General features: G+C 30.9%; 2 protein-coding genes across 2 annotated transcripts in view; both read left to right on the forward strand.

The window, feature by feature from the left end:
• Positions 6526-12185, forward strand: LOC109728250 (dnaJ protein ERDJ7). The gene is made up of 10 exons (XM_020258617.1): positions 6526-6781; positions 7396-7458; positions 7564-7630; positions 8576-8635; positions 9275-9325; positions 9437-9517; positions 10143-10255; positions 10925-11042; positions 11129-11255; positions 11483-12185. The coding sequence occupies exons 1-10, from the start codon at positions 6639-6641 to the stop codon at positions 11584-11586; spliced, it is 927 nt and encodes a 308-aa protein (XP_020114206.1). The 5' UTR covers positions 6526-6638; the 3' UTR covers positions 11587-12185.
• LOC109728364 (protein trichome birefringence-like 11) overlaps positions 11804-14193 on the forward strand; it is a 12054-nt gene continuing 9664 nt past the window's right edge. The window contains exon 1 of the mRNA XM_020258754.1: positions 11804-11874. Within this exon, the coding sequence (XP_020114343.1) occupies positions 11804-11874 (71 nt within the window). The remainder of the gene's footprint in view (positions 11875-14193) is intronic.

Raw genomic sequence — 14193 nt, forward strand, 5'->3', positions numbered from 1 at the left:
CAGGTTTCAAATTATTATTAATAATAATTTTTAAATACTAATTTTTATAATTTTGATTTTATTTAATATAGAGAAGAAGTAGGTGATAGTGAATTTAAGAGTTACGAATCGAATTCGCTTCAACTGAGATTTTATATTTTTATGAATTAAAAATACTTTTTTTCCTTCTCAAAATAAATTTTCTCTCTCCTAATTTTATTTTATTTTAATTGGTAATTTTTTTTTGAAATTTGATTTTGATGTAGAAAAGAAGAAATCATAACCTATTATAATTCATCGAGTAATAAAACCAACTCAACGAAATCACCTCTAGTTTTTATTTTTTCGTTCCCTTTTATTCTTGTATTAAATTATGTTTTTTTTTAATTCCTATCTATGCAACAATTTGTATTCTTTTATAGTTTTTGTTTTGTTTTGTTTTCTTTCTTTGTTCTACATTGGATTATATTTTCATTCTAAAAAAAATTTCAATATATTTTTTATATTATTCACCAATCAAATATTGATTATTTTTTGCTATTTTTTTATTCTTTTATTTGTAGATTTAATTTATGATTTATTATAATTTTTACCCGCCGCTTCGCGCGGGTTCCTACACTAGTGTATATTATAATTAACACAGCAATATTATTGTTTGAAATTCTATTCTATCATCAATCAGTAATAATCACTGAAAACAATTTTCTATTTTGTTGTCAAAAGAAAATTAATTTCGTGAGAGGCCTATCCTTAATTGCGTAACAACAACATGATTAAGAAAATTCTCACTCCTAAATAAATGACTCGTCTATGGTTTTAATTTCATTTTCCTCGTTCTATTTTTTGGAGAAAAAATGAGACTAATTACACACTCCGCTACTTAACTTTAGTATTATTTTTATGAGTTAATTGTACAGTTTTTTTGTAAGCATATCAAATAGTAAATATATTTTTGCAAAAGTGCTAACCCCACTGTTAAAAATATAGTTAACCATAGTTAAAATACTTAATAGTGAATAAGGTAAATTGATTTTAATAATTGAAACTTTTAGAGGGAACATATTTATGATGACAAAAAATATCATTTTATATATTTTTTGTTAAAAAATAAACAATGTGCTAACAGTAATAAACCAAAAGAGGCAATATGAATATAACCGGACTTTTGAGAGATAAACATGAAAAGTTAAGCTTTGTGGGGATGTATTTGCTATTCAGTATATTTATATGGAGCTATATTAAATTAACTCTATTTTTATTTGACGTATTATATTATTTTTTTCGAAGAGAGTCCGACTACAATGCTATCGATGATACCAAACACTTAGTGCTACCAAGATTTTCATAATTAGATTTATCCATTTGATCATTTCTACTCCTAATTTAAATGCATTGCATATTAACTAACACTACTCGAGTTAGAGAACTATTATTATACCTAACCAACCATTAGGAAGTGGTAATCCAGCTCGTTTTGCGGAGTCAGCTCATGTTCGGCTCATAAATAACGTTCATGAGATCGAGATCGCCTCATTCTTAGTAAACGAGCCGAACACTGAGCTAAATTTTTCGACTCGTTTAAATAAACGAGACCGAACACGAGCTGGGTGTCAGCGCTCTCCTGTCTCTGTGTTCGGAGCTCCCATCCTCCGGATACTCCGGCCACTGGGCAATCTCATATATTTATATTCCCTACTCCCTCACATTTTATCTCTCTATTATATTCCTTTACTATCATCATATACCAACTCATTATTATATAATATATAATTTTATTATTTAATTTTTAGAAAAAATATAATGAAATGACAAAGATTAATGTATAAAAGACTCATTTATATGTAAGTCTTCGACTATTAGATCAAGTTATTGATAGATTTTATATTTATTTTTTTATATTATTCTTTAATCTTTTTAATTATATTCCTGGCAGCTCATAGCGTATTTCCGTGTTCGGCTCGTTTACACCCCTACTCCATTATATATTCATTAAAAGTTCCTATCAAATTATTCTTAATTATTCTTAATTTTTTATATTTTATTATTTTTATATCAAAATAAGTTGAATATATACTCTTATCATTTTTAACAAGTCTTATAGTGTAGAATTTTTTAAAAAGAGTTTAGTGATGCGTTTAAAAAAAAAAAGTATAATACAAAAAATTTAAAAAATCTTTAAAATACAGTATAATATAATAGCCAAAAAAAATATCACCCTTCTTAAAATCAAATTTGATAAGAAAAAAATAAAGGGTTAATTTCATATATCTCCAAATAGGGATGTAATGTGGGCCGTGCCGGGACCACATTTTTCGGGCCATTTCGAGCCAAGGGTCGGCCCGACCCGACCCGGTTATTAATTTGGGGTGAGCCGTTCCGACCGGTTTAGCCGGGCTTCGTGCCAACCCAGATTTTATTAAAAAAATTATTTTTCCCGCTTTTTTTCTAGAAATTTTTGTTTAAAAAGAATAATTTCTTTTTAAATTATAGACTTATAGCTTTTACTTTACACAATTACACCCAACATTTTGAAAACTCTTCTATTAAATATTTTTAATAATTTTTTATTATTTGAAGAAAAATTGATATTTTAAAAAATAATTACAAAAAATATATAAAGTCTGTATTAATCATATTACATAAAATTTGTATTTTTTTAAAAAAAATTTAAAAAAAGAGTTTTCATTATAACTTTTTAACTTATAGTTTTTAATATACACAATTATACCCAACCTTTTTAAAACTTTTATAAATTTAAAAAATTTTTTTGTATTTATTTTTTCGAATATCAATTTCTCTTCAAATAATAAAAAATTATGAAAAAAACTAATATTAATTTTATGTTAAAAAGTTAAATTTATTGTGATTTTTTTAAAAAAAATTTAAAAAAAGAGTTTAAATTATAACTTTTTAACTTATAGTTTTTAATATACACAATTATACCCAACCTTTTTAAAACTTTTATAAATTTAAAAAAATCACAATAAATTTAACTTTTTAACATAAAATTAATATTAGTTTTTTTCATAATTTTTTATTATTTGAAGAGAAATTGATATTCGAAAAAATAAATACAAAAAAATATATAAAATTTGAATTAATCATATTATATAATTACATTAGAGAAAAGTACAAAATTTTTAAAAATAAAAAATGTATTTAAAATAAAATGATATTGTTTATACAACCAATTAGCAAACAATAGAGGAAAAAATCAAACATAATTTTTTTCTTCATTACATCATTTTTTTCACTTAAAAAAAAGACACCTACTAATGTAATTTACTAAATAAAAAAGAAGAGACGTAAAGACTAATAGTTTGTTGTGATACAATTGGTTGATACCTGTTCACTGATCAAAATGTCAGTGGTTCGATCTCCCTTATGTTTGAGCGATTTAATTTAATATTTTTTCGAAAAAAAGAAAAAAAAAAAAAAAATACCCAAGACCCAACCCAACGACTATTGAGCCGTTGTCCTAGCCTTTAGGCCTGGCTAACTTTTGCCTCAAAAGTATCGAGGTCGTGCCGTGCTGTGCCGTGCCAGGCCTACGGGCCGCTGAAATGACTCGTAGGGCCGGGCCAGCACGGCTACTATAGTAGTCGTGGCGGGCCACGACCTGGCTCACAATTGTGCTCGGCCGTGCGGGCCACGACACTAGCTTTCTGTAAACATATCGAATAGCAAATATATTCCAAGAAAATTCAACTTTTTATATTTATTTGTTCAAAAGTCCAATAATATTCATATTTGATTTTCTGGTTTGTTATCAATGAAGCACTGTTTATTTTTTAACAAAAGATAAGTAAAATGATACTTTTGCCATCACAAATATGTTCTACCAAAAATTTCAACTATTAAAATTATATACAAATATCTCTCAAAAATCCTGAGCGGTCAATTTTTTTCTTTCTCCCATTATAAATAATATAAGAGGCGTAAAAGGTCAATTTATCTTATTCATTAACCATGGTTAAGTACTCCACCTATGATTAACTATATTTTTCTAGCGGACCCTAACAGTATGGATATATTTGGCAAAGTTAGAATTTTTATAGAAATAAATATAAAAGATTTCGCTTTAAAAAAATATATATGTTATTCAATATATTTACGGGGAGTGCATGTAAATAACTCAAGAATAAAATACTCTAGTTCTTTTTGTGCCATGATCGATTAAAGTGAGTTTAAGTTGCGGTACAAGGGCTGTGATATGGCCTACAAACTATTATTTCGGGCCGAGTAGATGTCCAAAAATCTGAACACAAAATAATTATTTTTTATCACATTTTAAAAACAAATTATATTAGAATTTAAATTTTATAATACAAATTTAAATATAACATTAACATCTATATATTATATAATATAAAACTAGTTTGAAAAGTAGTTTAATTTAAAAAATAGTGGAACATGCGGTCCATGAGGTGAAGTGGACTTCGTGTGGACTGCCTGAGTCGACCTCATTCATTTATTTCATTTATAAATAAATTTTAATTGAAAATGTGAATCAATTAGGATTTGAACTTAGAATCTTAGGTACAACTACCAAGTTCTTTATCACTTGCAATAGAGACAGTTACCCTTTACCACTTGCGGTGTATATATATATATATAGAGAGAGAGAGAGAGAGTTGAGCTGGAATGCTATCAGTAACAAACGGGTTTCGTTGCCACCTATTTATTTTTGATGATGAAGCCTCCAAATCGACGATCAACACCGTTAGAATATAATTTATATCACTTGAAATATCTAGGAACCAAATTTCATATTTTTTTCGATATTGTTCTCTTGTCCATCAAGTGGATACAAAAATGAATGACTGAAAATGAATATCCTTTAAAAATAATGATAGTAGTCTTATAATGAAGATTAAGAGTATATATCTTGTTCTAAATAGTTTAAAAAATTTTCTAACCAAAATTTAATTGATTCGGATATCCTTACGTTGTTAAATGAGAAAACGTTTTATATCTACCATTAATATTATAAATATTGAAACCCTTTGATCATTAGGCCAATAATGTCGAAAGGATTTAAAATTTGGTTTCTAAATATTTCGAGTGGTATAGATTATGTTCAGTGATGCCAATCGTCAATTTGGAGGTTCAATCATCGAAAACAAATGGATGACAATGGAGCCTGTTTGCAACCAGTAACATTCGAGCTAAACTCTCTCTCTCTCTCTCTATATATATAATATTTTATTTATAAAGATATATTTATTTATTTATTATATTATATAGTATTAAATTTATAACTTGTATATATTATACTACGCGTCCGGCTAGTATATTATCGATGATCATTCCCTATGGTCAGATCACACTATTCAACCAGGCAATCACTCAATTCTGAAGGACTACTATCATCCTAATCGTACATTCTTTTATCCAACATCCGAATATTCGATAGCATCGAAAGTTTGGTACTGTCGATAGTATAATAGCATAATTTATTATATTACATACTTATAATATAAAATAAATTTGAATAAATTTAATTTAAAAATAATAATAATTATTATTATAATATATTATGGTAATTATTATATATAAATAATATATAACAATATATAATAAAAATATAAAATATATTTTTATCTATATTTTTCTTGCAAACAAAAAAAACCTAGCTGAAATTTTTTTTTCAACAAATCTATTTCTATCTATTTCTCTACATTAAAGGAGGGTTTGGGGGGACCTTGGGGTGACACGTGTCCCTTCAAACCCCCCTTTACTCTCTCTCTCTCTCTCTCTCTCTCTGGGTATACTATTATATATATATATATATATATATTCATATAGGTATCAAAACTTTAAAATTTGATACTTTCAAATTTTAAATTTAAATTTCAAATAATTTATAATATTTATTTCAAATTTAAACTTTAAATTTAAAATTTAAATCTCTAAACTCTATGAAATTAATTAAATAATTAATTTATTAATAAATTCATTGTATATAAATATAATAGTTAATTATTATTAAATAACACATAATAAATCGCATAATAAAATCTAATTTGATCGATGTATAAAAAAATACATAATTTAAATTGAGGAGTAAGATTTTAGAAATATAATGCGTATGTGTATATATATAAATTAATTTTATAAACAAATTCTTTCATTATTTTATTTCCTTCTATTTTTTTAAAATTATTTTGATATATTTATCACAAATCTTTTTTCGCATAAATCTTTATAAAATAAGTTGTCGTTTTAATAAATTTTATTTAAATAAAATTAACTATTAAATTATTTTTATATAACTTTTATTTAATTAATAATTAGACTTATAAAATTATTTAAAAATATAAAAAACTAAAATTTATTAAAAAAAATTTTAAATCCGCAGCATCGCGCGGGTATTACACTAGTCAAACATTAAAGCGCATAAAATTCTTTCTTTTTCAATTTTTTTATCAGATCAACCAGCCTTCTCGGAGTTCGGATTCTTCGCGTTCGGATTCGGATAGAGTTTCGGGTATCCATACCCGTTAACATCCCTGTTAATCATAGCTCAACTTATTAGATCTCATTCCGATGCGTTTCTCAAAACTCCTTAGCATGGTATGTTTCTAAACCGAATGGATCTAAAACCCCTCGCATCGTCACAAACCCTAGAGATTTGATTCGAACTGCGAGGGTTGGGGATGGGATCGATCGATCCATCGCCTCCCTTTTCCCTCGCCAATTCCCTTGTCCTCGTCCGCATCATCCTCCTCCTCATTCTCCTCCATGTCCCCTCGTCTCACTCCATCTACTGCGACGAAGACGATTGCTACGATCTCCTCGGGTATTACCCCCAGATCCCCCTTTTTACGCTCTTTTTGGATCAATTATAGCAATTTTTGTAGATAAATATGCATTAGTTTCGATCTTGGACCTTACCGCTTAAATTTTAGAGGGATTGTTGAATTCGGATGCAAAACTTTACCGAAATGAGTTTTTATATTTCACGTTGGTTCTGCATCTCTGCATCTAATTTTAGTTTCGGTATCCAAATTTGCGATTTGTTGAGCAATTTGTTTAATTTATATGATTCTGCTGTATTAAAACGTCGAAATTTGCGATTTGTTGAGCGATTTGTTTGATTTATATAATTTTGCTTAGAATTATGACTCTACTTTATTAAAGCATCAAAGTTTCTGATTTAGTGAGCGACTTGTTTAATTTTTATGATTCTACTCTATTAAAACCGATGACCCACACCGACTCATTTTTATAATGTTCGTACCTATTTGAGGCAGCGGGGAAGTACAGGATGAAATTAATGTAATATTTTATGCGGGAAAAAATTTATTGATATTCAGGCAAAACGCTTTTTTTTTTAGCATTTACTTTTGTTTCTTGTTAGTGATTCTTTTTTTATTTTCTGATAATTTTGTTTCCTTCTTGTTCATTTTTCAGGGTTACACAGAGCGCGAATGCATCGGAGATTAAGAAAGCTTACTACAAGCTTTCCCTTAAATAGTATGTTGGTGGAATTGACCTTTTTGTCTTGCTTAGGATTTTAGTTGGTATTATTACATCTACATTCAAAACCTTTTAACTTTTGATCATCCTCTGTTTTTTCAGCCATCCGGATAAAAATTCCGATCCTGAGTCGAGAAAGCTGTTCGTTAAAATTGCGAATGCTTATGAGGTTGGAATCGACTTTTCAGTTTCTTTTTTTATCTCTGGTAGGCGTAGGCATATGCAAATTGCATTTTTTGAGTAGTTTCTACTACTAAATTGGTGATGTAATATGGAGGATTCGAAAGATTAGTGTGATTGGATCTGCACACACTTTGTGGTGAGTGAGATTCTGTTCTCTCAATCGTGGCCTGCTGCAAGCAATGGTGCTTGAATTGTTTGGTAGCGAAATGCTCTTGAACGCTATTGTTCATCATCGTAATCATTGGGTGTGGGTGTGGGGATCGATATTAAACAAATGCAAGGCTTTGTCGATCAGTCAATTTAGCAGGACCTCAGACATTGTGAGGATCCAATCTGTTTGCTGCGTACCAACCCAAGTCGAAGAAGTTAAAGCAATGGTCAGTGGAGGGAGTTTGACAGTGAGAAGTAGGGTTAGCTTTTGTTAGGGGAGGCCTGCAGGCTTGCACAGAGTTGTCCAGAACGGTTGGTAAATTTAAAAGGATTGGATAGTAGCAAAAGTGAGAGGCAAATGGCGGTTTGTCGACAGGGATGAGAATATCAGCAGAAGCAAATGCTCGTTTTTGTTTCTCTCTTAGTTTCCTCTGACCATCTATTTGTTCCTGTTTCTCTAAGCAATTCTTGTTCTCTTGGTATGTCTATAAAAAATCTATATCTATTTCTCTAAGTATACCTACAAAACCAAGAAACTTATATGTGACAGTAGTAGTAGACAGAAAAGAGCATATGGTCTTTGTAGTATCTGAAGTAATAGAGGCCTTTGGTGTTCGTACGTCGACCTTAAGTTTATGAAGTGACAACCCTATGTTCTCTTTTTCGTCCCATGAACTAAGTTTGTTGATAACAAGTTTTTATACCTTTTTAATCTCTTACATTTTTGTATTTTAGTGGTGGTAACAAGATTATTGACCCTCTTTTGTACTTAACTAACCAGATTTTGAGAGATGAATCCACAAGGGGGCAATATGATTATGCAATTGCACATCCAGAGGAGGTAACTTTTTGTTAGCATTCTACAAATTCTTGGTTACTCTGAAATTGTCTCAACTATATGGCCTTCGAATCACATGCTTAATATTGTTGTCTATAAGCTTCTATAAGCTTCTCCTAATTAATAGTGTATAGTCCGACGCTAGCTCTAGATTTTGATGTATGAAGTTTTGTTTGGTTTCTATTGGAAGAAGTGATGTATGTTTCCTTGTCATTGTCTTTCTGAATTGCAAGTCCTTGCAGTTGGTTCTGTGCAAGATTCAATTAATTACTGGATATCTATCATAACTTATCTGATATCTTTTAGCATTATTAGCCTTTTATTTGCTACACTATTGTAAAAAAGTGGTGTTCTGCTTATGCAGATACAGTTGCTTTATTGCACAACGTAGACCACATCTGCATATGGCTCAGACTCCTAGTAATGAGCACACGAGCAAGTCGCCTATTATATTGCATTTTATAGTTTTCCATATTGGCTCTTTCTCCATATTGCTTTGTATTTGTATCCTTTATAAATTATCTACGTAATTCGATGGTTGATTATGCTATTCATGTTGTTCATACCAGTTACTGGTGGCATCTATAAATATAGCCATGCCATCGTACTAGTGATGCTGTGACAAGCTTTATTTTGTTTCAGGTATTTTACAATACTGCCAGATACTATCATGCATATTATGGGCATAAAACAGTAAGCTTCTTTGGTTGTTCTACTTTTATACTAATCTGTCGTGTCTATTAAAGAATGGTATCGGAGATGCACCTAAGCTTACCAATTGTTTCATAATTTCTATCTCGGTAGGATCCCAGAGCTGTCTTGGTGGGCCTTCTATTGGTTATTTCAGCAATGCAATATCTAAACCAGTGGACAAGGTACACACAGGTACTGGAATATATATTACCAAAGAATGTTCATTTAATGCCTTGTCAAATATAAAGCTTTTACCTCGATGTCTATAATTGCATTTGTTTCCACTGCATAGCACATATGGGATATGCAGGCCTGAGCATATCTTGGGTCGTCACTTAGAATATATATAATGCGATAGTTTTAACTTAGAACATGTATATAAAAAGCGGGAAAATTGGGGACTAAAACTGAAACTGTATACTTGGATGATGTCATGGGCCATGGCGTGACCATTTTGTCTATTAAAAGCTCCCTTTTCTTTCAAGCAAATTCAAATGTATGTATAAATTGTCTTTTCACAAATGAGGAAAATAATTTGTGCATTTTGGGGACTATATGAATATTGGTTTCTATTTAGCAACATTTTCTCTCACGTGTTCTGATGTGATTAACTGAATGTGTAAGGGTTGTGCTTATGATACTTCAAATCTTTTTTCTCTTTTTTTGCAGCATTCCATGTGGAATATTTATACTTGCTTGACATACATTTTCTATTTTCTTTATTTGACAACAACTAGACAACTAAACAAATGATCCAACCCATTTAATTTGCTATAGAAGGATACTGACCAACTAGATTCTTGTATACTTATTTTAGGCTATTAGCATGGTCAAGAAGACTCCTGCTTACCAAAATAGATTGAAGGCATTGCAGCTCGAACGAACTGGGGGAATAACAACCAAGAAGAAGGGTCACAAACAAATGGACAAGTATGAATTTTCTCGATCCTTTGAACACCACAGAGTTGAGCAAATTTGATACATTTTATTGTAGATTTGGTATCTTGGTTCTGATACTTACATAATAAGCTGGAGTATTTGTGAAGGTGTTTGATTCTTGAAATTTACGTTGCTTCTGGTTCACATGCAGAAGTTCTCCTCTGTTGTTTTTTCATGTAATTGTTAGTTGATATATATCTCAAAACAGAGTCACTGCAAAGGTAGTTTTGGTTTTCTTCCCAACAAAATGACTATGAAGGGACTCTGAAAAGTGTAGCATTTTCATAAAATTTTGACGCAAAGCAGAAAACAATAAGTAATGAAACAAAAAAGATAATTTAGTGAGAAATTATTTAGGACAGGCAGGAGAACTTAAGACTACGTAGCCGACTTATGTGGATATCACTTAATATGAGAGTGCATGCAATCGTCGACTAAAGCCTAAGATAAAGAACTTGCAATCGAGTTTCTTGTATATCACCCTATCTACTTGTATATTCTTATGCTGTTGTTCCTGTTTTCTAGCTTATGTGCTACAGTGCCTGATTTACAGCTTTGTAGGTTAAATGTGCTAAATGCTCTAAGAAATATTAAAATTTTGAAATATATCTTTGATGTGTAGCCGCCAGTTGAGATCTGATGCTTAATTATTCATCCCAGGAAAATGGAAGAGGAGCTTGGCAGTGAGCTGGAGTTACAAATCCAGGGTGCTGACAAACCCTCTGTGTGGAAACTTTACGGTGTTCAATTTGCGCTCTTACCTTACACTCTAGGAAAGGTTAGTTGGTTCCATGGAAGCTAAAATTGTTCTATGACTTAGTATTTGGTGTTTTGTTTTCTCAAGTATGTATTTTGCATTTCCAGCTATTACTCTGGAGAATATGTTGGCTTTGGAGTTATCGGATAAAGAAATATCCTTACTCATGGGATGATGCTTGTTACTTGACTCGGACTCGTCTCAAAATGCCTCCTAACATATGGGATAATATGGGTAATTATCATCAGGAAATTTTATGGAATATATTTAGCAAATTGTTGTACGCGCTAAAATAAACATCTGTCGAAGGATATGATGCTTCCTCACAAAGTATGTTACAAGATAAGACCTGCCATTATTTTAAGTCGGAATGATGTCGGTAACGAATCATTTCAGACTCCAAACCATTATGCCTGATGAAACTTCCAGTGTCATCACTTCTCGTCTTATGTTTCACGCAGACGACTCTGTCAGGAATGATCTCGTGTCGAGACGGCTGTGGGAGAAAGGCAACATGGAGAGCTATATCGCAGACATGAGGAAAGAGTCGAAACGCCGGAGATAGATAGTTTCTCGCACAGGTGCAGAACAAAATGATGAAGTCCGAGCTAAGCAGATTTCCCTTTTCCACTGGGTCCTACCATTCACTTTCGCTTCTTCAATCCGAATCCAACGCAAGGGAACGGAGCTTCAAATGGGGCCCTAGTGCTTTTGTCAACACATGATGCGTCACATGTAGCAAACTACATACTAGAAGCAGATACCGGTGGACTTAAATCTCAATGGGGATTGAATCTCAGATAGTTTCTGCATCTGTCTCCGAAGATACAAGGTGTACTTACCACAAGTTCAGGTCTGTTCTGCTACGGCAGCCTGCATCTTTTCTTTTCCCATTTCCTCGTCATATTTTTATCATCGGTGCAGCTTGTGCCTGTTGCATTCAAAGATTAGGCCGCCGATGAAGCTTTGGCAAAGTCGAATTCACGAGTGCATTCGCATTGCATGTTAAACTACAACATATTTATTCTGGCTATAGTATAATCTCCATAACTGGAGTTCTCATCAACAGATTCTGCAGCTGTGCTGTTGTGTTAAATCTATACCTATTTGTTGATGAGCAGAGGCTTCTCCTTCCTGAAATCCAATTATATATTTATTTATTTATGCGCTTTTTTTCTTTCTGCATTCAGCTCTTTTCAAAAAATAAATTTTACAAATAATTTTAACAAATTTATATTTGCACATACGGCCCTCTTTTTACCATGAGAGCGTCATGTTTGTATTTTTAAGTTGAACACGGTGAATGAATCGTCGTGCTTAAACATGGTGATTGAATCACTGTATTCACATCCATACTCCAGTCCTTTGTAAATACGGTGATTGAATGTCACCTAAACGCTTGCATGACAACGAGAGGACTACTCATGCATGTATAAATTTGTTAGAATTATTTGTATTTTTTTTTTTATTGAGTTGACTAATAAATGTAAAAAAAAGTCCGATATTTATTCATTTCTGGGAATTATGTCTGAGCATGGTATTCCGCGACCTTCCAAAAATGTCTAATTATATAATAATAATAATAATAATAATAATAATACAATAGGGCTCATGATATTTTGGCAATTAATAATGGATAGTAGCTCATGAAGAGAAGCCAAACATTGTGCGTACAATCTTAACCCTTAATTGAAAAAATCTTTACATAAAAAAAAAAAAAAAAAGAAAAAAAAAAGTGGAGAAATTGAAAAGGTGTGGTACCCATCTCTTTCCTTGGCTTTGTCCTGTAATTGTGCCCCTTGTTCTTCAAATTTCCGTTCAGCCACTATTGTTTCTAATGTACGTTGACAAAGAATTGATGGTTGATATTTTTTGTTTTCAAATTTCGCGCTTCAGTATTGAATCTTTTTAGTGTAAGTGATAAAAAATTTGATAATTAATACGTGAGATTTTTCACGTTTCAAACCTTATATATATCTTTTTTAGCTGAATTATTTTTTAAAAATAAATAAAATTTCGTGTTCATCCTCATACTTAAATGTCCATCTCCATCATCGAATAAAATGACATGAATCTTAAAACCACACAGCGGCAGACGAACGCACCGGTCCCCATCATTTTTTTTTTTTTTTTTTATAAGGTGACCCTTATATTGGTTTTTTGATTGAGACCTGATTAATATTTCACTCTTTTATTTGCATATTATATTTCTATTAGGAAATTAGAAATTTTATTAGTCATCTAAGTCAGTTGCTGACCAAGATCGTGCCCTCTTAATTAACTAAAATTATTTTATTTTTTAAAAAAATCAATTAGGAAAGTTTGTTTTTTTTTAGTTGAAAAGTTTGTTTCAAACCTGTAGGATTTGTGCCCTTTTTTTTTTTTTTTTTTTTTTTGGTCCCAAGCAAAGAGTGAGAACAGGCTAAAAATAAAATAGTCTCCCTTTTTACACTTTTGCGATGATTATTACGAGGGCCTTTGAATAAACAACTTTGTGCAACTGCAATATTTGACCTACCAAACATGAGGATAAATTATGAAGAAAATAATAATAAATGATAATTAAAAAACCTACAAACTTAGGTAGAATCCCATAATAGCTTTTATTCCAAGGACTTTTTCTCTTTCTTTTGTTTTTTTTTGTTTTTTTTTTTGTTTTGCTTTTATCCCAAATATGTGTCATAAATTTTTTTGCATCCAAAAAACGTGATTTAGTGCTTTTTCACTTTAAGAAACTTCAACCCTTCAATATCCGTTAAACTGACCGATCGTCCCAGCGCAAGTGACAAACGGCTTGGTGGTTGATACCCGAGGTCCCAAGTTCGAATCCTAGTTAAATCACATTTTCAGCTAAGCTTATTTCTAAATGAAATAAACGAAACGGATAACATGTTAACTATCCGTTAAACTAGTAATAAAGTTAAAATTCGAAAAATAAAACCACAGGATATTAATTTGATATACTTTAAACCACATGATACTAAAATGAGAAAGTGCGAAACCACAGGAGTTTACCCTAAAAAAAAAAAAAGACAAAAACAGTGCAGTTTCTGAACCTCCTCTTCTTTGTTTGTCCTTTGGATTCCCATGGAAATTATTGTCTACACCTTTTGTATCTCACAATAAATATTTTGAAATTTATATTTTAAATTGAAATTAAATTTATTATCTT

Source organism: Ananas comosus, linkage group 23, assembly GCF_001540865.1.
Source record: "Ananas comosus cultivar F153 linkage group 23, ASM154086v1, whole genome shotgun sequence".
Taxonomy (NCBI): Eukaryota; Viridiplantae; Streptophyta; class Magnoliopsida; order Poales; family Bromeliaceae; genus Ananas; species Ananas comosus.

What these genes read in the sequence shown, in the direction of transcription:
- LOC109728250 (XM_020258617.1), top strand. Translation starts at nt 6,639, where the DNA reads ATGGGATCGATCGATCCATCGCCTCCCTTTTCCCTCGCCAATTCCCTT. An exon ending in AAATTGCGAATGCTTATGAG is followed by an intron (nt 7,631 to 8,575) that starts GTTGGAATCGAC and finishes TTAACTAACCAG; the next exon opens with ATTTTGAGAGATGAATCCAC. An exon ending in CAATTGCACATCCAGAGGAG is followed by an intron (nt 8,636 to 9,274) that starts GTAACTTTTTGT and finishes ATTTTGTTTCAG; the next exon opens with GTATTTTACAATACTGCCAG.